This window comes from Rhopalosiphum padi, chromosome 3 (assembly GCF_020882245.1).
Source record: "Rhopalosiphum padi isolate XX-2018 chromosome 3, ASM2088224v1, whole genome shotgun sequence".
Lineage (NCBI taxonomy): Eukaryota > Metazoa > Arthropoda > Insecta > Hemiptera > Aphididae > Rhopalosiphum > Rhopalosiphum padi.
In genome coordinates, this window is record NC_083599.1 from 22,471,073 (window position 1) to 22,496,265 (window position 25,193).

General features: G+C 27.3%; 1 protein-coding gene, 1 long non-coding RNA gene and 1 other non-coding gene across 3 annotated transcripts; 2 read left to right on the forward strand and 1 right to left on the reverse strand.

The window, feature by feature from the left end:
* Nucleotides 1-2,882: 2,882 nt before the first annotated feature.
* On the forward strand, nt 2,883-3,077 carry LOC132928106 (U2 spliceosomal RNA). The gene has a single exon (XR_009661980.1). It is a non-coding gene; the product is annotated as a U2 spliceosomal RNA (small nuclear RNA).
* A 9,231-nt stretch (nt 3,078-12,308) lies between these two features.
* On the forward strand, nt 12,309-13,455 carry LOC132926469 (uncharacterized). The gene is made up of 4 exons (XR_009661450.1): nt 12,309-12,429; nt 12,574-12,754; nt 13,096-13,145; nt 13,243-13,455. It is a non-coding gene; the product is annotated as an uncharacterized LOC132926469 (long non-coding RNA).
* Nucleotides 13,456-23,195: 9,740 nt separating this feature from the next.
* On the reverse strand, nt 23,196-24,471 carry LOC132924911 (uncharacterized). Its single transcript, XM_060989351.1, is given in 3 exon segments — nt 23,196-23,954; nt 24,234-24,248; nt 24,250-24,471. Coding segments are annotated over 3 exon segments (996 nt in total).
* Between the last annotated feature and the right edge of the window lie 722 nt (nt 24,472-25,193).

The window sequence follows — 25,193 nt, forward strand, 5'->3', positions numbered from 1 at the left end:
TTACTCGCGCATTATTTTACGTTTTATTTCTCCACTTAGCCGATCTTCTATACCGATCGACATTACGTCCCGCCACCGCTGTGCGGATCCGTCTGGAATTATATTTATCGTGTACGACGGACTGCGTATATTATTTACGAGGCGGTCCGTACTTCGTCGGAAACAACAACAATTACGCGGGTGGTATTGGTGGTGGTGCTCTCTAGTTCAAAGCTTTACCGTGCCAGACACAGGTTTTTTGTTTACCGCCACCAATGCCATCCACGGACCGTGTACAATGTGTGCCGGAATATTATTATGTACAACTGGTGATCCTGGTGGTTACATGCGTTAAATAACGTCCGTAGTCACAGTTTGTAATATAGTCCACTCACATATATTATATTATGCTTAGTACTCTGTCTTTAAAGTGGACTTCTGGAGAACGTAACAAAATCTGCGTTCATCAGTTCCAATAATATTGTGTGTTGGGTTTAATATTATAGAATGAATTTACTTCATATTATCAAACTGTAATGCAACACAATCAACTTTGCACTCTACCGGTACGCAAAACATTTAAATGTATGAATTACGAACGCCGATATCACAAGGGTGACAAGGTAGAATTAAATTATTTCAAGTTCATTACCATTTAATAGTTAATGTATTTAAAACAGATTCAGAAGTGTCATCTATAGGTACGCGTATTTTGTTCAGTTTTTTTATTTATTTTATTTCCAATTAATTCACATACTGTATTATAATATATTTTTTAATATTTTGTTTGACTCATCGTTTTATCGAAAATTTAAAAGTTGTATAAATTAATGTCTTTTTACAATGAAGTACTTAAGTATTAAAATAGATAATATTTTTTAAAAATGTTTCATCTTTTATACAATGTATCTGGAAAAACTTTATGCGTTATTATGTTTAATTTTTAACATTATTTGTTAAACTTTACAACAATAAAATTATTAATTTGATATATTAATAAAATCATAAGTAAATACAAAATGTTACTATCTATATACTTGTTAATGGTATTCGGTAAAAAAAAGACAATTTTTAAAATGTTTAAATATATTAGTTGTTATGGAAATTAAAATATAATTATTTACATACCTATATAGAAATTATAAAAAAATAATTATTCCCCCCTAAAAATGTTTGATATAAATTTATTATTATTAATCATTTATTAATAATAATAATAATATCACATTATTATAATGAATCTAGGAAAAAAACGACATTTTATAAATAAATATATATTTAAATAAATAAATTATATAGATATCATATCGAATAGTATACGACACGACAAAAAACGTTAAATGCAGTTAACTTTAAAATTTAAAATAGATATTAATTAAGCATAAATATATTATAAAAAGCCAATTATTTATAGTTAATTATTCAATTTCTGTAAAGTATCGCGTATTCACAATCAAGACGTAACTGACGCCTAACGTTTTACAAAATATATTAGAACCTAAATCTATTAACAAACGAAAAATGCAAAATAAAAAAAATGCTCTAAACTGTTTTAAGTTGTTTTAACAAACAAAATTAATTTAATAATTTATTTTTGTATACATTTTAAATAAGCATCTTAGTTTGTTTGGATCCAAAACGATCCATTTGATAAAATTTATAACATTTGATAACGCGTATAACGTAGATACTAATCGAGCGTATTAACGAAATTTAATTTAAAATAAGTACTGAATAATGAACTTAAAAAAGGAAAATATGACCTTAAAAGGCAAAAATGAAATTAAAAATTAAAAACATCAAGAAATGCAAAATAAAAGTTTCATAAATGGATTTGATATTACATAATTCAAAATATGTAGGTACTAACAAAGCTACGTTTCACAATTACCAAAAAGAAATGCACTTTTCTACAAATTTACAGCCCTAATTATACAGAATATTTTGTATTTCGGACTTATTGTCCGACACTAAAAATGTACTCGGACTTTTTACCCAACTATAAAAACTGAATCCAGTTTTTTTGTCCAACTTTTTTTAAAACGGACTGACCGATTACCGTCGGCTATACCCGTAATTGTTGTCTCCGTCATACAAACGTATAACAAAGTATTATTGCGTTCACTAGAATCAATTTTGTGTAAATAATTTCAATATTACTACAAATTTAAAGGTGAAAATATTATCCGTGTTCTCCTGTTTTATTTGATATTTTAATTTTAAAGCGAGTTTTATGCAATATATTTTATGTATTTATAATAAGTTATTATTATTATTAATAACCAATAGCTTCAAAATTAAAATATCAAAAAAAGTATACATGAAAATATACATATATTTTAATGTAAAATAATAGAATTGTTTTTGATTTTTTTTTTTTTTAATAATTACAAATACGATTTTTAATAAAAATTATAATCGATAATTTTGCAATATTGTTAGTTATTAAATAATTTCTGATTTCTGAATATTTTATAGTAGTCCACTAATCATCGATTGGTAAAGGCCATCTCTTTATTGTAAAAATTATTTTTAAAAGGACAACAAGAGGGCGCTAACGATACACGATCCGAATCGATGCGCCGCGCGTCGTCATCAGCAAAAGAAGCGGTTCCGTATTTGGTATGTACGTCGTTTTTCATTGACGATAGATAGCGCATTTGAGCTGTACCATTTGTATCATCGAATTATCGACAATTAATCTATGAAATAATGTATTTAAAATTAATTATCGAATACAGGCAAGGTGTGGTTGAATACATTATTGACATGTACAGCCATTTTTCAAAATCCGTTTTTTGGAAAATCGATATTTTCGCTTTTTCGAAAACGTCAAAATTTAAAACTGCAATCGTTTTAGAATCACGTTTGTCTTTAAGATACTTTAATGATGTTTGAAATGTATCGCTTCTCGGCCTATCGGCTAAGATCAAAGTGTAGTATCTGTTCTTATCAGCTTAACATCTGATACACCTTTCATTGAAAGGTTCAAATGTTAAACTAATTTTTTCAAACTTTGGTGGAGATTTTGGGGCTTGCTCCTGCTCCACCGCGGGTTGACCCGGTATTGCAGTACCACCGGGAACGGCCCACATATTAAATAATCATAATAATAGAGTACAAGCTCTTTAGTTTTCAAAATGTTGACATTTTGAAAGTTTCAAATTTCAAATCCAAAATTTTTGAGATTTTGGTTTTTGGAAAATTTTTGGATTTTTCAAAATTTCAAATTTCAAATTCATGTCGTTTTCAATGACAACTACCCGTGTCACAATAATGTCATACACATTATAAGTGTAATATAAATAAATTACTAAATTTTCAATTAATTATTCAGAAAAAGCAAGTACAAAGTGACGTGGTATTTAATTTACAATGTATTTATTAGTAATATATATGACGGTTATTATTAAATGTCCGCTATTACCTTTAGTTTACGACTTTCATGTAACTCTTGTACAAATATTTATTAATATTGATTTTTAAATTTAATTTTGATGTAAATATAAACGTTAAATTGTGAAATATTCAAAAATGTAATTATAATAACGTTTTTGTATTCCGTGTTAACAAATTGATGTGCATACTGCATAGTGCATTGCCGTCTGTCGTGTTCACATCACACGATTAGGAATATTATATAATCTCCACTAAGACGGCTACGTGTACACGGTTTAATGGTAAATAGACTGCTCATAGTGTGGGCGGTGCGGTAACATTAGAAAGAAAAGTAGTATACTGGGGGGCTGTAAACATGAATATTGTGTGTCGTGTGTGTACAAAAACTAATGACTATACTTCATTAAATCATTTTTTATGTATTATGAAATCAATGATATTACTATTTATTACCATCATGACCAAAACAAACAAAAAATTTTAAAACGTATTAGTATAGTATAGCTTAATTCTGCATTTCTGTGATTAAAAAAAAAATAATAACTTATAAATGTTTAAATGTTTTTCATAGCTGTTTTTATTAAAATCTCACATTTAGTATAGGTTTAATCATTAGTAAATACCGAATTTCCGCGTTATTGCATCTTTTTATGGCGTTTTCTAAATCCTAAACAAGCTACAAAATCAAATCAAGAGATGTAGATTAATTTAAAGAAAGTTTTATTTTGCATAAAAATGCACGTTTTTTGTATAAAAATAAAAATGTACTAATTAATACTTTAGTACATACATTTTTGTTCCATAATCTATTATAATATCCATCTACTTTATCATTGCTATAATATGTTGTTATATGAAGTACCTATAGGAATTTTAAATCTAATAATATAATTATATATATATATCGATTTAATACGACGTAATTAAGATAATGACGATAGGTACTACTTCGATTGTCAATAACATATACATATACAGTACTACAGTCTATTCGCAGGCCGCAGCAGCCGTAGTTAACTAGAAGTCTATAAAATGTTAAATCTGTTTTTTAGTATATTTATTGCACCCCCAGCAAAAATGTTCTGTGCACGCCTTGAACATTTTTGATTATAATGTTTAGGCCGTTTAACCAATATGCTCGCGAGTTCCTCTATTGGCTCTGTTCCAATCTGCACAACATTTCTGATCGATTGATACCTTGTACGACTTTATATGTTCAGTCATTTGCCACGTAGAGCTGGACGATGGATTAACACAATTTAGCGTGGTTTTTCAATGGTCCCTCGGTTTCCTGTTACTACCCGTTAGTGGTTACTACGCTATTTTTTTTGTGATAGCTTACCACTACCGTCGTGCTGGATACGTATAATATTAATAAAAAAAATGTATAATTAAATTTTAATATTTTATATGATTATGTATTATTTATTTTATATAGTATAGTTTAATATTATTCGCATAAAACCCTAGATCGTATACTATGGATGTAGTCGCAGACCACAGTGTATTATTTTGTTGCGATATAGCGACGAGTCTCCGAATTACGTGTGTTCGGTGTGTGCATGCGCATTGCAACTCCTGGCATAATTATCCACAGGCACAATGGACAACCTAATTTATTTGTGGATAAATATGTAAGAAGTTGCGTCGCGCGTACGCATATCGAACACTTAATTCGGTGACTTGTCGCTGATATTTGCAACATTTTTTTACATGGCTACATCAGTTACTGTATCTTGCTGACTAAAATAATTGAAAAAAAAAACAATTATATTAATTAAATTATTTTGAAAATTGTATCAATAGTTCAATATTATATTAAAATTCAATGTAACCAATCAATATTATTATAGTAAACATCCGACTATAGTTGTGTACCTAAAATGTATATATTTTGTTATTTATTATTATCAACGCAAATGGAGAAAAGTAAAAAAATAACATTATAAACATATAAGCTTTTTTTTTATTATGTTTTAGTAATTCGAATACCATTAACCACACTTGACTGGCTGACTGTAACTTTATAATATAAATAATTATCTTTTCTGTGTATCTATCTGTTAAGTTGTTTCAGATGTAAAATAGGTAAATTAAAATGAGTAATACAATATTATAGGAAAATTAAAACTTTTAACTATAAAGAACATACATGATTTGAGTTATGAAGGTTTGAATGTGAATATTGTAGATAGCATAAGTTTAACTTGGTTTTTGAAATTATTTCAATTATTTGTCGAAACATTGTACCTAGAAATAATTACACTGTTAAAGATATAAATTATAAAATAAAATCTACATAATACGCAAACAAGTTGTATCCAACAACTATAAACGACTTATGAAAACCACATTTAAGGAGAACTGTTTAGATCTGTAATTTGTATACTGTACACTGTACAGGGTAGTGAACTTATTATTTAATTATAAAAAACTAGGTAGGTACTTAGAAAGTTTGAAAACGTAAAAAGTAAAATTATATTTATATTATAAAATTATTATTAATTATGAATTATTAAACCATTTTAAGTTATAATATATGATAATAAATAAAGCAACCTGTATTGTTTTTTGGTTTTTTTATGATTTTTGAAAGCTATCTATTTAATTACTGGACAATTCGTTACATTGACCATTTAAATGGAATCTCCATAAAATTCTTTATTGATAAACTTTAAATTTCACCATTTTTCGTTCTCCTGTGTGGAATAAATCTCATACAAAAACGGACGAAAACAAAAGTTTTGAATAGAAAACATAATATTTACGTATTACATATATCAGTTTGTAATTTGTTATACCTATTGTCCAGCGTTAGTAAATGTTGAGACTTATATATTAGTATTGTATTATACATGCACAATAAAATACATTTAATTATAATAATTTTCGAGGTGTAAACGTTGTCAGATTTTGACTCTGAAAAAATATTTGAATTCAGCAAAAAAATGTCTGTAGATCGACGAAACACTTTCCGTTTTTAATTTTAATTATGATTTGAAAAAAATCATATTTTAAAATTTTTAATTACATTTCATTATGGTATAAGATTTAATTTTTACAAAGTATTCTGTACAATCTATAGACAATTTTCTGCTGAATTCAAATTTTTTTTTTCAGAATCAAAATTAGACATCGTAAACTAACTTTAATTTTGTCAAAACTTAAGGTCTTTTGAGCTAAGATTGACGGCAGTAGCGGGGCCCCTTAATTTTGATGATTTAAATTAAAATGTCATCAATTATAATATGAACAATTGTTCATATTCAACACTGCTATATTTCGTTTCAGTTAGGTCTGGTTTGGTTGTTTTATTGTTTGATAGTTGCTTCTTCTTGTGGAAAGAAAATCAAATATTAACGTAGTTTTTACTGATTTAGTCGAATAGTCGATAAAGATTTACTTTATGAAGAATTATGTTTTACTGTTGAAGTAAAACGAATTATGGCTTACGATCGAGTGATCGACTGACTGCATCGTATTATACAATGAAATAGCTTACATACTAAATTCTTAATACTAAACAAAGGGTTAATCTTAATACTAAATAGATTTATTCTTGATGTGATTATATGAAAAACTACTTCTAAATAAACTATTTTCTATGCTTATGCCGTAATTGCCAAACGTGAACAAATCTATGTTACCTATCATCTATGTCAATATTGGTATTATACAAAAATGTCCGAGGAAAAAATGTCCACGGTAAAAATATCCAGAAATTTTGTCCGAAACCAATAATGTCCTTAGTAAAAATGTTCGAAATCAAGAATATCCGAGGTGAAAATGTCCGAAAGCAAGAATGTCCTAGGTGAAAATGTCCGAAACCAAGAATGTTCATGGTAAAATTTAGTTAAAATTGGGCAAAGAGATATAGGACAACCTCCGGCAAAAAAAGAAAAATGTATATTAATATGCAAGAAAAGTTTTAAAAAATTTGCGAAGAGTATAATAATAAAGAAAGAAGTATAGAAAACTTTTTAAAATGTATATCGTTGACATTCATAAATTTTAATTAGGCAACAATTATATGGGTTTTTTTTTGGACATTTTTATAATTAATTTTTTTATTAATTTTTATATTCATTAACGAAAGGATTATTAATTATTAACTATTATTTGGACATTTTTATAATCAATTTTTGTATTTATATTTTATATTCAATAACGAAAGAATTATTAATTATTTTTTTAAATATTATAATCAATGTTGTATAAATACACTTTTCATATCTGACTAGTGACTACCGCAATAATGAAATAATTGTTTATTTTTTTTTTAATATTATTATAATCAATGTTGTAAGTATTTTTAACGAGGTCTTTTACTTAGTTTATTTTGGACAATTTTACCATGGACATTTTTGGTTTTGGACAATTTTACCTAGATTCGAAAATATTATGTAATAGACTAATAGAATTTAAATAAATCATTTAAAAGTTGTAAATGACGTTTATATAAGATAATATTATACTTACTGTTTTACCGCCTTCCTAAAATTTAATCATTTGATGCAAATATACAGTACTAATAAGTAATAAGTATTCATAATAGATAATTATGAAACACGCTACACGCTACGAAATCAAGAATGTCTACGCTTTTGAAAAGGTATTCAAGGTATATTGTAATTTGTACGTATAATAAGTAGGTATTAGTGTAATTGTTTTCTTTATATTGAATATTGTATGATGATAAACATATTTTATCGTTTGCGAATGTATTTCTTAAACATTTTTTTTTTTAATTTACAAATTTTACCAAGCCGTAATTTTTACAATCTAAAAGTTCTTTGATGCTAGTTGATATAGGACCTATATTTACAGTTACAATTTTGAAAAATTGAAATTGAAATAAAATACTGTATCTTATACACTATGTAACTGTTGTTACTAATATTATTGTCAATACAATTTAACTTTTTTCTCAATTGTATGTATTCATTTTCTAAATCATAAGTTTGTTGTTGCTTTCAGTATTATTATACCGGTTCAGGGTAGGTATTGATAACTTTCTTAATTGAAAAATATAATTATTTATTTCGAAACCAGATTCATTGGAGAAATTGTCTTAAGTAATGTTGAATATATAGACATGCTGTAAGTAAATAAAATAAATATTTCTAAAAGTTTTATATTTTAAGTTTTAAGACATAGCTTTTCTAAAATTTGTCATTTTAAAACTCGTTCTTCTAACAAATCATAGGTACATGATTTTGAGACTCAGCTTGAAATACTAACTCCTTTAAATATTCGTCTTGAAATCTCCGAGGTACTATTATAAAGGGAAATATTACGCCCAACCGTGTTATGGATTTACGCCCTAAAGTGCTCTGTTTTGGGTAAATGCGCCCAAACGTATTTTCCCCCAAAAAACCACTTACTATATAAATAATTGAGTTAAAAAACTTTCACTAATAGGAAAATCGTCAAGGGACGCGATTGCGTTGATCCTTGAAGGTTTTATTTAGATGGTGCCTGCAGTATTAAAGTATTTAGTTTTTGAGTTAGATTTTTGAAAAACGTAATAATAAAAATTAAAAAATCGAGTTTTTGGACAAAAATTCATAAAAAATAATACCAGAATTTGGACAGTTGAACAGTTATGAATGAGTAGACAATTTTTATGTATGTAATAGTTAATGAGGAAAATGGGAAATTGCAAAAATATTGAATGTGTGGTAGGGTTGCCTATACAAAATACCTTTAACTGTAGTATACCAATGCAATAAAATACTTAATACATTCACTATTTGAAGTGTACTGTATGAATAAAATAATATATAAAATAAATTGTATCATAGAAATAGCAGAATAGAAGAATCATTCAATATTTTATACATAAAAAATTATTAAAATGTATAGAATTTGACTATATAAACCCCTTATATTGTGATAGAAAAGTTTAGACAGCCTGATTAAATTAATTAAGCATATGATCACTTATATTATTGAAATATAAACAAGACACAGATTACAAATGTCAATAAAACGTTTTTATATTGTATAACAAAGCTTAAAAATTTAATTTAAGGATTCTCAATGCTGTTATAATAGCAGTTAAGAAATATTAAAGATCCATTGGCACAATTTTTTTTTTATAAGTATTAGAAGTTTATATTTTGGAATTTATCAAAATCATAAGAAATAGCAAACTATTTTGTAGTTAAAAGTTCTTAAAAATTGTCTTTCTTGTATCTAAGTTTTGAACATTTTATGCAAGATTTTTTATGAGTAGCTCATATTGAATTATTAAAACCATAAAATCTAAATATGTACAAAGACAATTATTTGATATACACATTTTAAGTTCAAATTCGGACAAAATTACTTATTTAAACAAAAAAGAATAATAATTTAATTTTATTGTAATTTAAAAATATTATTTGCGGTCATATTATGCAAATTTTAGATTATATTATATTTTATACACATAATGTCATTTTAAATATATTTTTTTTTTTTGGAAGAAATGAAATTAATCTACTGCTGTACCGATGCCTAATAGTAAAATGAATTACTTTATTCACAATAATACCATTGAACATACTTAGTAGTTAGTAATAATATAGGCTAACAGACCATCTTTGCTCAGAAACGTTTTTTCATGTACAATGATTTTATTTCATTGAATTAAAATGTCACACCACCCATTACATTAATGACAGTAACTCAATTTTAACATATTGTACAGCAAAGCAACACCCACTTACCCACTTTTTTTCATAGTTAACAATTGAAAATTTAAAACAAAGTTTCTTATAAATAGCTCATACTGCAACCAATAGATCTAAAAATACTTAAATACAGTTTTTTTAATTAACATTAGAAGTTTAATTTTAATAAAAATAACATACATTTTTAATTTTTAAATCATATTTTAAAAACAATGCAATAGGTACGTTCGAATATTAATTCTACAATTTATCTCATAACTAGAGACCGGAATTTTATGCATTTGCTTGTTCATACTGAGTGTATGCACTTATACGAGCGTTTAAAATGTGGGCAATTCAGACCCAACTGATTCCATAGACCAAATTTAATTTTGTATATATTTTTTACAATCTTAGTAAATAATCAAATTATTTCATGTTTTTAGATTGAAAATTGGAATTTTTAAATACTGCCATACTAGGAAGAAAAATTACTGTCAACACGGTATAAAATTTTATCTAGTTTGACACCGTGTTGATTAAAAAAAATAAAAATAATATTAATTTATTGGTTACACTGAAATGTTGTTATATTTTATTTGGTTTATTTGTTCTAATGTTTGTAGCTGTTTAAAGTTATATAAATTTATGATGCATATTTAAGCATATTATTTTTCAATTATTTGTGCATATTAGCGCATATTTTGAACTTTTTGCTTTGCATATTTGCCACAATTTTAGTGCATATAATTCCGGTCTTTTCTCAAAACTATTATATTTTTGAAAAAAAAGTATAATTTTTTACTAGTAATTATAAACTAATAATAATAAACTTAATAAATAATATAATTGAATAATAATACATTTTATAAATAAAATAATTCAATAACAATAAACTTAATAAATTACATAATTTAATAATGAAAAGAACAACATTGCAACATTAAAAATTACAGACCTCGTACAATGATAAGTAGGTACAATTAGTTTTCAAGTTGAATTATTTTTTGTAAGCAGACAAATAGAAAATTTAACTTTAATTAATTACAATATGCACAGTATTTACAACATACTCAGGGATAAGGTCCAATTTATTGTTGATCATAGTCATGATTTCGGAGACCAGTCCTCTACAAAAACATTAATAGAGCATCGTTTCTCTTTAGTTATTAAACAGGTTCTCTGATAATCCTTTTTGTATTTTTTCTTTCAGATCTAGAAGTGCCATCTCTAATTTAAAAAGGTAAATACAATTAATATTATTCAACCACAATCACAACAACAAATCATGTTTATTCAGAAAATTAAAATTAAATAAACAATTACTGTGAGGTTATTTGTGTATTGTGTGCTATTGAAATTTGAAAAGAAATGATTTTCAACAATAGTCAGTCTTTTTATAATATTGCTGACAATAACAATAATTTAAAACAATTTGTTTTCATACCCACCTTTAATAAATCATAAATATTCAACACAAAATTTCTATTTATAATGATATATTTCAATGATTCAATACTAAGGGAATTGTTTAAATTTTACAACAACAAGTTAAGCTTGTGAAGGAAATAATAATAAAGTAGAGCAAATAGAAAACAAATTACCTATATATTATATTAAATACAAATATTGATGAAACTATTGGAACTTACTAATTTTGTTCTTAAGAATTGTTGTTACACCATTGATTATGTTAAACATGTACCTAATAACATAAACATAAAACATTCACTTCCCAGTCCAATAACTTCTCGTATACCAACAGCTTTTGGCGCTTTTGCTATGTTTTACATGTGTATGACGGATACAACACATGCGAGTGTAGTCGTAGTGTCCTCTTAATGTTATGACTTTATGATTATAATATTGTATGGTAAATTGGTAAGTGCTCGCCTTTAGAAATTCGTAGTAAATCAAGTTTTAGACTCAGAGCGGTTATGGCTTATTTCTATATTTCCCGGGACATAAGGGTCGTTTTCCTTGCGATACTTTGCAATTTAAAACATCAATTATGTAGAACTGAAGCCTTTGATCAGTTTTTTTCAGAAATGAATACCTTGGAAGTATTTGGGTATGGAAGTTTTGTGAAGGTGGGACGGAATATAGGTCGAAATATCGATACTTACCGAGAAATTAATAATTATTAATTTATGTTTTTTAAACATTTCGAGATTCGGTTTTTAATTTTTATAAATTAAATCTTGATAATAATATTATCAATGATTTGCGATGATACCGGGATAACAATTGATAAGAGGTTTGCTGATAATTGATATTGCGTTTGTGATACGAGTGTCGTGTTTTTTAAATTTTTATGAATTATTTAAGTAATGCAAATATGTTTGCGGTATAACGTATAAAATGTAAAAATCAAGGAATATTTCTTTGTCATTTGGTAAGTTATCATCGCAGAGTGCAGATCATTTCCTCTTGTAAATGACACAAAAATTGTTGATGTACAAGCCTATAAGAGTAATTTGAAGATACTATACTTACCAATAAATTATTTATGATTTTTTGTTTTTCTGTTACGTTTTAGAGTCCATCGTTACCAGAATCCTGATTGTAAATGGCTGAGATTCAGAGTCTACTACCAGTGATAAATATTTAAAATAAGGGCGACCACTATCAGTGCAGTATATGCCAAAAAAGGACCTCATTTGTCTAGTTGTATCTGTGGTATCTGTGAATGGATTCGAAAGAGAACAAGATTAAGCAATGTATGTAAATACTTTTTGTTCAAGCATTAATACACCTAACGGCGTATTTAACTAAAGTAAAATTTTCGATCAGTCCACCCATTTCAACACTTAGACAATTAAAACATATAATTGTAATTAGTATTTTTACTATTTAATTTTTTTACACTTACTAATCATTGATCTCATTATTTGTAATTATTAACTAACGGAGATGGCAGCCAGTAGTATATGTGATCTAATGGTGCATTATACAGATTTATTGAATGCTGTTGTGCAAAGTTTTAAGAATTTAAATTTTTTAAACATTTAATAATTTATCCAGAATACAACATGTTTTAACAAAATCTTACTTTTTTCAGAACCATTGAAGCTTATTTCAATACTGATGGAAGTGGCTGCATAAACCTAGGTAATAATTAGAAATAATCACTATATATTTTTTTTATTATTATTATTATTAATGCCCCGAGGCTTTATTAAACAATGTTATATATTTTTTATTCTAGATATGATGAAATGATGATTTGAAATAAAGGATTCTAACTACAGTCAGCAAAGACGACATAAACATTATTTATTTATATTTTTATTAATTGTTTAAATATTAGGCGTCTTACATATTGTTTTCTTCAGAAATTAATGATACCATTAGTTTCTTCTTCTAAAAAAAGTTAACTATTGACATTTTATTGAATAAAACATTAAAACTTTAATAAGTACTTGCCATCTATTTTTATTTTCATTGAATACAGGTACTCTAAATAATTTTTGGTTATATTTATTAATTTATTTTTTATATAAAAGGTGACCTTAATTGGCCCACTATCTATCGCCCATTTGCCCAGCTTTAAACTTTTGAAGTATTCTAAAATTTCTTTATTTATACTCATGATTATATTTCTTTGGTAACAGACCTAGATTTTTTTTTTAGTTATAACAACATTGTCTATAACTATTTTACAATATAAATAAAATACAATGGAAATTTGTTTTACCTAACATTATTGTAGTTACAGAGTTTACATAACATAACAATTATCGAATGATAAAAATAATAATTAATGAATATATATTTTTTTTCTATCGATACATATCTTATTTCCCACTATTTTTTTGATGAAGCGTATGCTACCTACTTATTTTCTACTATTAACTTTTTTAATAACATATTCTTATTAGAGTAAATATGGATAAAACAAAATAACAATTAATTACCTACCAGCTTTTATTAACAATATAACAATATAAATATATTGTATTTATAACGTCTCCCCAAAAGTTTTAAAAAGTAACAATTTTTTTTAATACTTCTGAAGGTAACTAGTAAAGTATTTTAAATTCTCCATTCCGATGTTTTGACTTTTTCGTTTATTAATTATGTACATTCGATTCAATTGGTAAAATTTCACTTTTACAAAATAAAATAGTTATAAAGTCGCACTAATGGCAGGGCTGATTATAAATACATTAAATTTTTTAAAACTGATAAATTCAATTTCAAGTTTCTCTTACTATAGTGAGTACCAGCTACTATAATACTATAATAGTATTCACTCTGTCACTCATAGCATAATAATGTAAAAAATATAAAGCATATGAGATTATAGTTATATACTTATACCTACATTAAAATGCATTTTAAATTCTCAGTAAACTATCAAGTTGAATAACAATATTTTTTTTAAAAATATTAAATAATAAATTAAGCACAACGTATACTAATCAAGAAATTAAAGCAATTCGCTCAGCTTTTACATATGTCAAATAATGACGCTCAGTATTGTGGTTATGTTACGTCAAAATAATAAGTACACTGCAACCAGTAAAAGATAAAATACAGTGGTAAACTATAAGGGGTATTTAGGTACACAATAGTATATATGTAAGTGCATACTTAGTTAATTTTTTTTTTACAGAAACGCCTCTTTTGATATTATATTTGGCTTAGCTATTTTTTTTTTGTCATCTTAATATTATTGCTCTATAATTAAAATTTCTTGAATAAGAATAATTTCCAAGTTAATCATAAATACGTTTTTTTCGACATATTAAAATGTATAAATCAATTTATTTACATTTTTAAGGTAAAACTTTTTTTGTTATAGATTTGTTGTAGATTCAACATTTCTAGTTTGATAGAATCCAATATAAATTGTAACAATTTAGTTAATCAACAGAATAAAAATATTTTTTCTGTGAAAAATCTGAAAAAACAATCTATAAACATTAATACTCCACATACTAACATATAAACTAATTGCATTTATTTTTTTTTACATAAACATACAATCACATTTTTCTAATAATTTTTTTTTATAAATGCAATTTTATTTTTTTGATGATATTTTTAAATGTTTGTATTTAAAATTTTAGAACATGATTGATGTTTGGAATAATAAAAATTCCAAGGGCGGATAGAAATTTAAATAAAAATAATGTAGTGTATGAACTTCATTTTCTTTCAAGCGATGTATTAAAAAATAAGGAATATGACATCAAATAGAACTGTATTCAATGAATTGCACAAGTAAACAAGTTCTATATGCTTCTGTTAGTCAGACAAGAATTATTAGTTGTATAATTATACACGGATGGACTTTGGTGAAGAGACCTCTCCGGCTCTCCACCTGAGCGAGTCTTCGTACAGCAACATCATACGAGTTTTTCGCTGAGTGCGGAGTCTCCTTAAATGGCAATCGTACAACATAACGTCCATTTTAATTTCGATTAAATACTTTAAGAAAGTGTTCTTCGCAGAGTTGATCTTCCTTTGACAAAATTTTCACTCTAGGTATACTTCTTCAATCTTTCAGAAATTTTCAATTTGTTTCTCAAGTTGCTAATAACTAATAATAGTACATTTGTTGTGATCTGTGTGGGATCAGTTTTCGCGATGTTGTTATACTGCGACCGGCGATAATCCAACCAAATCTTGAATTCTGTAGTATAGGGGTACCCTTTGGTCCAAAATGTTTGCCATCTTATAGAATGTAATAAAACAGTTCAGCTCCTATGAGCATAACAATATTTCCTGGCAGATGTAATGTTGGGTCGGCGTCGGCCAATTGTATATGCCTTGTAAATGATGTCAGTTTGGTGTGTTCGTTTTATTAACTATTATCTAGTATTCTAGTATATGAATTTCTCACCTTGGTTCCCAAAACCAGATACATTATACGTATATATCGTCCTGGTTGGACGTTTGAACATTGGTGGTGCTTAGTTCAATATGTTACATAGGTAAAACTTGTACCCATAAGTTCATAAATTAATTGTTTGTAATGTATCTGAATATTTATAAGTTACTAAATATTTATTCATAGTTGGTGCACAGTGCACACCTAGACCTAATTAATAATTATCCGACTACTAAGTAGGTACTACATTTGAGTTTTTACCACTTTAAACCTAAATAACAAATTTGTGTTATACAGGGTGGTGCAGAGGAAACGCATGTTTTTCAATATTGAATTACTGGGACACAATGGGTTGAAAATAATAAAAACAAGTATTAAATGATAGGATTTTTAATGCCGTTTTTGAAATTACATAGCATGTTTAGGTTTGGAAAATAATGTCTTTGAGATGACGTCCTTCTTGCTGGATACAAATGTGGATCCTCTTACGGCTCTCTCCAACATTTCATTCGGCACGGCTTCAATTCCCTGACGAATGGAATTTTTAAGGTCTTCGAGTGTGCGAGGCTTGTTGATGTACACTTTTGATTTTAAATATCCCCACAAAAAGAAGTCACATATCGACAGGTCGGGTGAGCGAGGGGGCCAGTGAACATCGCCAAATCTCGAAATCACATGTCCTGGAAACATTTGTCGAACCACTGCCATGGATGCTCTCGCCGTGTGAGCTGTGGCACCATGACGACTGAAACGGCATTGCATGGGCTATCTGCTAACATTCGTTCAAGGTCAATACCCCCTCCCGTCGCCGCGTACTAGCGGTTCGAAAAACATGCGTTTCCTCTGCACCACCCTGTACAATTTCAACATTATTAATTTGTATTTTGTACATCAACAACTTATATATTATTAAACTTATAAAGTAAATAATTTCCTTATTATCATAAGACCGGATTTAATTGATATTGCAACTTATTTGTATCTTCAAATAATTTAAATCTGATCAAATATGTACACACGATTTTTATTAATTACAGTCTTTCTATTTAATTTGCAATTTATTGCAATTTTGTATATTTTACGTAATTAAATGTACAAATCAATATATTTCTTAACTAATTTTAATAATTTAATAATATAAAATAATAACATTATTATGGATTTTCATTATTGGTTAAATTATATGATCTAAGAAGTATAAAGGTGTAATATATGTATAGATATACGTGGCGATATGGACTTCTATGGGTTATAATTTATTATTATTTATTTATAAAATATTTTTATATTTTTTTATAATTAATTTACGTAAACAATTACAAAAAAATGTATGTAAAAATTATTATTTAGGTTTGAGTATTGCTAATTTATTAATTAGTAAATTAGATGGAAACCCAGGAAAATCATTTTTAATTTCATGTAAAGAATTAGTGGGTACCAATGAAACTATGTCAATTTGTAAATTCTTTAAAAATATTTCTCAGTATCGAACAAAGAGTATTACTTTTTATTAGTGATGCTGGTACTTATATGATGAAAGCAGCGAAAACATCAAAAATATTTTATCCAAAATTAATTCATATCCCGTGTTTGGCGCATGCAGTTAACAGAGTATTAGAATTATTATAAAAATAATTTATAATATAATACTTTATAAGTTGCAAATAACATACCTACGTCCTACATTTTATATTGATCAATAAGAATATAAGATAATTATGTGTTATTTTAAAACTATTTTCTTTTTTTTCTTTTTTAATCATTTTAGTTGCACTTGTCCATGCCATGGACTCTATGTTGCATTATCCTATAAATATTTGTGTAAATATTTGTTATATGTGCTATATGTTTTAATAAGTGATCTTAGGTGCGGGGGTCAGGAAAATTACATAAAATCACAAAATATGTAACCATCAGTAGATAATGATGCGTAACCTACCCCGATATATTGAATTTTGACGGTTTATTTTTCATTAAAAAATAATTAAAAATCGAATAATCGTGCGATTGACTTGAAACAACAATTAGGTAACTGTTAACAGTGTTAACGATCATTATAATATAAATAACATGTAATTTTTTAGTTAAAAATTCATTAAAACTTTTCTTTTTATATCTATAAGCTTTGAAAATGTAATAAAAGATTCCTCATATTATATAGTTTATACAGAAATTTTAAGTTCAAATTTGTACGAACATTTTCGAAATTATACTTGTTTAAAGATAAATAACGGTGTTAATTTTAATATTTTATTATAATTTATAAATGTTACTCGTAGGAACTTAAAATGTATACATATATATATATATATATATATATTATATTATAATGAATTTTACTATAGTACTCAACGTCACAGCGATAATTTTTTATTTCTTTTAAGATATTATTATCTATTTTAACTGTTTTACAGTATTTACAAAAATATGTTATTTAATTTTGAGTTGAATAAAAAGATATAAATGATATAATATGACAATGCCATACATATATATTGTAATAGTTAAGAGGACGTTGTACCCGCAGTGCAGTTTCAAAATGATCATAACTTACTTAAAAATAATATTATCAATAAATGGCTAGCGTAGGGCTCTGAATAATAATCTTACCTTTAAATTTTATAATAGGTCAGTTCACTCTAATATCAAAACTAACAGTACAATATTGAAACTGGTGAATGAAAATTTGCTGTTGTACGTGTGTAAGACGGAGACAACACATGCGAGCACTACATCATCTTAATTGTATTTATTTTTATTTCAAAAACAAACTTTCCCTAAGTGAATATGGTAGGTACATCTGACATAAAATAATTATTGACTATGGATAACCCATATAATAAATATTTCTCTTCAAATTATTTTTTTCTTCTTTTTATTGAAAACCGAATAACAATAGATACTTGGAATTTTCACTAAACCATTAACCATTAAATTTTTATATTATTATCTTTTATACATGGTATAACTTTTGAAATTATTTTGATCTTTTTGATTATATTTTAGGCATGAATAATTTTCTATTTTATAAATGATAGAAAATTCATCGCTTAATAAAAATTCATGAAAATTGAATTCAAGATCACACATATAAGTTGTTATTACATCTACATAAATATTATAAAAATATACTGGCTCAATTTTTTTTATGTGTAATTTAATTTAAAATATTCGGTTGCACAAAAAACATCCAATATTTATTTTATTGATCCGATAATTTATTTGCTCCATAAATCTTATCGGGTTGATAAAATGTTTTATAGATGGATAAATATTAAAAAAATCATTGTTTATATATTATTATATTATATTTATTATATTTGTGAATATAAAATTATATGCAAATTGACATTTTATTCAAAAATAATAAAAAACAAAGATCTCATTATTATGTTGATAAACTTTCCATTAATTTTATTTTATTGAACCGATAAAACTTATTGAACCAAAATCGGGACTATAAATTAATGAATTAATAGTGACTAACGGTCGATAACTTATTGATTCAATAAGGTATTATGACTTTGTGCAACGTATTTTAATTTTTATCGAATCAATAACTCAATTTATTGTACCAATACCTATTTATTGAACCAATATAGTTTTTTGCAACCGGCCCTTAAAATCACAAATATTTACAAATTACAATTATTTCATAATAAAAATGTTATACAATTTTCAATTTTTGTAACTTCAGCTAGAAAATTTAATATAACTTTCCCTTTGAATAGTTTATACTGGAATTAAAAAATCTAAAAGATATATAATCACAATTATGTTCAAATTTTGACAAAAAACATATTTTATTATTTTAATGATGAAAAATGATATTAATTATTTTGGTATAATTTGAGAATATTATTAGCTGAGATTTAAGATTTTTACGCTTATTATGAATTTACAATTTTAACTATTTGCAATGATATTTTAAAAATATGTAGTTTCATTTTAAGATATTATATATTTATACCATGAAAACATATTCACACTGTTTTACAGTAAGATGGTATTAATCGGGGGGTAGGAAATATTACGTAAAATCGTGAAATGTGTACGCTTCCCACGACTCAATCTTTTTGTCGACGATTTCTATACAAGGGACCCCGTAGAGTATTTTTAGTTCTTAAGAAGGGGATCAAAAAGTCGATACTTACCGATAAATTGTTATTTTCAGTAGCGGCTCGTGGGTAAATATTCTGGGGAGACTTAAATTATATAACATAAATTCCATATAACAACTAACATTTTTTTGTTCGTATATGTTAAAGCATTAAAACCACTGGTTAGTAAAAATTATATTATATTTTCTTTTTGCATTTTAAAATAAGAACAAATGTTGAAATGCTTATAAAAATGTAAAAATAATAAATATTAGACTGCAATAGTATTTATATCGAGATAACTATTAATAGGTTTTCGATTTGGTGACTTTCAATTTATAATAATAAACAATGAAAACGATATAATATATTTTCAATTCAAATAAAAATATTTCTAATTTTTATACATTATTATTTTTAATTAATTATATTATTTACAAGTAGCTATAGTTTATTTTTAAGGGGAGACGCAGTCTCAAAGACTCCCCTGACGAACACTCCTGGTTATTTTTATGTTTATTAAATATTTTATATTATATATACCTATCTATTATAATAGATCTTTAATATGCGTAAATATTAATTGTTTTACACTGTCAGTATGGAAACCCCTACATTGGTCCAGGTTATTGGACATTTTTAACATCTTGATAAAATATTATCCTCTATAGTTGCTGATGTATGTAAATTATAGTATATATTATCATTAGATTTATCATTTATCTTAATTTAATTCTGGTGTAATTGTTTCACTTAAACTCTATTGATAACATTAATAATTTAGGCATTTAGCTAAGCATCAAACCACTAAAAACAAAATTATTTTGAAACATGGTAATACTTACTGTGTTAGAATAAGTTTTATTTTTTAATAAGTGATTTTCTTTAAACCCTAGGTTTCCTTTTTTAATGTTAATTGTCAAATATGATGACAAATTAGGGAATATACATTAATATTACAATCTCTTGCAAGAGATTGTAAAATAGGTTTATAAAGAAGATAATCAATTACATCTGTCTGTTATTAATAAAAATTCCAGCGTTAATATAGAAAAAATGTTATGAGCATATGAAAATTTATTTTTTACAAAATCTAGTAAAATAACGATATATTACAATTTAAATATAGGTAATAAAATAATATATTTCATTAATTATCCTAGATTGACCAATCATCTCCGTTCAAAATCGTTTTTCGTGTACAATGATACCTTTCATTGCATTCATATTTAACACATCCATTATAGCAACCTACTCTATATCTCTACTATACAGCAGAGCGATATCCACTTGTCTACCTTTTTTTTATTTATCTCAAACATTGAAATTTTCATTTAGTATATTTTAAATATTAATATATTTCCAATATAAACCGTTTAAAACACAATAAAAGATTCAATAATGGCACATAACTGCAAGTGAATATAACTGAAAGGTGTTGCCAGCAAGACAAATAAATTATGAGATATTTGACGGCTGCTCTAAAGAACATCTTCAAAACAGTTTGGTGGCCGATCTAGGAGAAATCGGACAAACAATGATTGTGCAACGGACTCGTTTGAATAAGCTTTTGGCCCACGATCACAAAAGATCCGGAAAATTTGGACAAATCTATGAGCAGAAATGTTGATCTAATCGATCGTGTATGTAAAATTTGGAAATGTCCGTTGTGATTTTGCAGACGTAATGCTCAAAAGACAATAAGAAGAGGATTGGACCTGGATGCCTTGACGCACAGCTATTACAGTTCCGGGTGGCGGTGCGGTGTACTATAACGTAGGTACGGCCGAATATGATTCAGACGACGCTACCATCGACGAAGCAAGTTTCAACATTGATAACTATAACATTAAGCCGCATTCACAGCCACATGAACAGCATCCAGATCAGGAGAAGATGCAGGATCGGAATTATGACGAGGATAACAAGTAATAGGTGGACGAGTCTGAAGATCATCAGTAGGTAGTCATCAAATGACCGCAAGCATGTGATAGAAATCTTGCAACCCTGTTCGTGAACGATGACAAGCACATATTCGTTGGAGCCGTTGGAGACATCCGAGTTGATGATCGCAGGGGAATTGCCGAAAATGACACTAAGGCCGGTAAAACACTTGAAGTACTGAAGCATCAAAAGTGCAGCAGTTCCAAAAAATTCAACAGCTTCAAAAATGCCAGCCAGAACAGCCAGCAATAATATGTTATGACAGCATTCACGAGCAGCAACAAGTATCTGTGCCTACAAATAATACAATGGCAACATAGTATTAAATAGTAAAATATTATTATATGTATTATATGTATGTTTACTATCTATATGGACTATATGGTATCTTAATTAATTGGAAAGTAGCTCCAATTTGAAATAAAATGCAGATATTTTGGTGCCGGTTTTTATATAATATATACAACTAATATAATATGCTTCCCTTTTATCACGATCTAAAAATACATTTTTCAAAAAACGCTAACTTTTTAATTAAACTCTAAAATAGCCAATTTTTTAGTTTTTTTTTATGAAGATAAATACAATTTTAAAATCGATTGAATTTTGTATGAATAAAAGCAATTTATATTTTCAAAAATACAGCAAATTGTAAAATTGTAGGGTTTCACACATTTTAATAGATGATAATTTATAATTAATAAGATTTATTGATACCAATAGTTATTAAAATAAATAGAAAGTATTACGTATTATAAATTATACATGGCCTAACTGACAGAAAATCAATGTATAGCTTAAATATAATAGCTAAATTAATGCTTGTAATATTGATAGTATTTTCATTTCATAACGCAAATTCACACTCGTAAAAAATGAGAAATTTGCGTTTTAAAGAGGAGCTCAGAGATAAATACAGAGATTAGTATATGGGCTCACGAAAACGATTATTTTGTACATATAGGGCTGTTATTGTTTTCCAAAAATAAAATAGTTATTAATTATTTTAATTTTGGCCAAAATAAACTTGTCATGACGGACACGGGACAGGTAAATATATAACTTTCTTGTACCATTTTAGTTATAAATTAATTATTTTTAGTTTATTTATAAATAATATGCGTTTCAATGTCACGTTGCATTATTTTAATATAATTTAAGATATTCTTTTTTTTAAACTTTTGATCATAAATCATTTTAAACGGGCAACGAAGTACACGGGGGTCACCATGTAAATATAATTTACGCACGTAATAACATTCTTACTTTCCATAGGTTTCATTTTCGACCGGACTTCTTGGAGTTGCTAGACTTTTTGGAGTTGCCAGACTTCTTGGAGTTGCCACGCTTCTTGGAGTTGCCAGACTTCTTTGAGTTGCGGGACTTTTTGGAGCTTCCAGGTTTCTTGTGTTTTATCGGCTTTGTTATCACTTCCGGTAATTCTTCCGCGAGCATCGTCTCAGATGACTCCTCCTCCGGATCCGGCACCCACTTGGGCACGCGCACTTCGATCTGCAGTCGGGCTTTCTCGTCAGGCTCGCCCGGCCGCTTACCCAGCCACAGAACGAACACGTGCTCGTCGTCGCTGACGGGCAGCCCGGTAACTGGTCCTAGCTTTGGTTTCACAGACTTGGGTAGCTCTTCCATCACATGTTTGCGTTCGTTTGACAATGGTAGATCTTCTGACTCGTCTACCTGCTGCTCATCATTCTCATTCTCATCCTGTTCCAGATCATTATCTTGATTCTTATCCTGATCCTGTTCCTGATCTTGCTCCTGCTGTTGCGTGTCATTGTTATCGGAGTTGATTACATCTTCTTCCTCCGCAAATTGATTTATGTTCGGACGTATGTTGTAGTATACCTCGCCGCCGCCGGTGCTGCTGTTATCGTACTTCAAGCAGTCGTCACGGACTAAAGAGAACGTGGCGCGATCACCGCGCAGGCCGACTTCGCCTGGCATCAGCCGCATGGCGTCACGGTCCGACTGCCCACCGAAGGTCTTCTCATGGCTTTTGGTGCAATAGTTCTCCAAAACCTGCGTAACGATCACGTACGGATCGAATATTATTTAACCAATCGAGCTAATTTCAATCGTATATATTAATCCTTTATAAAGAAATTGTCTACTAGGTTGGAAAAGCTCATACATAATTTGTGTAACCCAATATTTTTTCCTAAAATTGTTTTGTAGTTTAAAGTGTTCTGAAGTCATGCATGCTCAATATATTAATATATTATCTTATAAAATTATATAAAACTATATTTTTACGAATTTATAGTCGTTTTAATAATTATAATTCTACTTCTTACTTACGTTAGGTGCTACCCCCAGTTCCACGGAATGGACATTCCTTAATATTACACTCAGGATCTATTACACAACCATTGTAATCCCTAAATTCGTTGTCCTCTTTGTTTTCTTTGATTGGACACCAAGCTGTTTCAAACATATCCTTCATCTGTTTTAGAGCAGTTGTCGCACATCTCATCATTTGCTTATCACGCCGGCAACATCCTTCAGATTTAGCTATACGCTTGCAATTATAGGCCATTATTTAATAATAACTGTACGCCTCAAATTTGATAAAATAGAAAATTTTGCTAAATTAATTTTTTTTATAGTCAATTTAAAAATAATTTTTAAAATTTGATATATATAAATAAATAAATCTTGTCGCTAGGGTTCAAGAAAATTATTTCGTTACGAATTATTTAAAACAGAAAAGCTATAAATTCTATATGCCAGCATTGCCAGATACAAAATACTATATATACTATATTAGTATGTATTATATACCCACTATGTAATAATATAATATAACTTTTAACTAAAACCTAATAATTTATATAATAACAAACATTGAATATATGTAAATTAAAATACATGAAAATAAGCTCAACTAAAGAAAAAAGTACGCATAGCCTCCTTGCAAAAAAATTCGAACTCGGATAAAGTTAATCCAAAATGAATGAATTTACTTAAAGTAGTTTTTGTATTAGTTTCAATTGTTACAATAAGGATACAAAATGTAATTGATATATTACATTAACAATTCACGATATGGTCATAAATCATAATATATTATAATTTTAGTAATTTTACTATCCAATAAATATATTGTATCACGTGTAGTGATGCTAACACCCTCATAACAAAATTTTAGAGCAAATTGCACCACTAAATATTATAGCAAACAATTTATAGTTGACTCACTTCTATACACATGCATAATGGCATAATGCATTAATGCATATTATATTTTTTAGTGTTTTT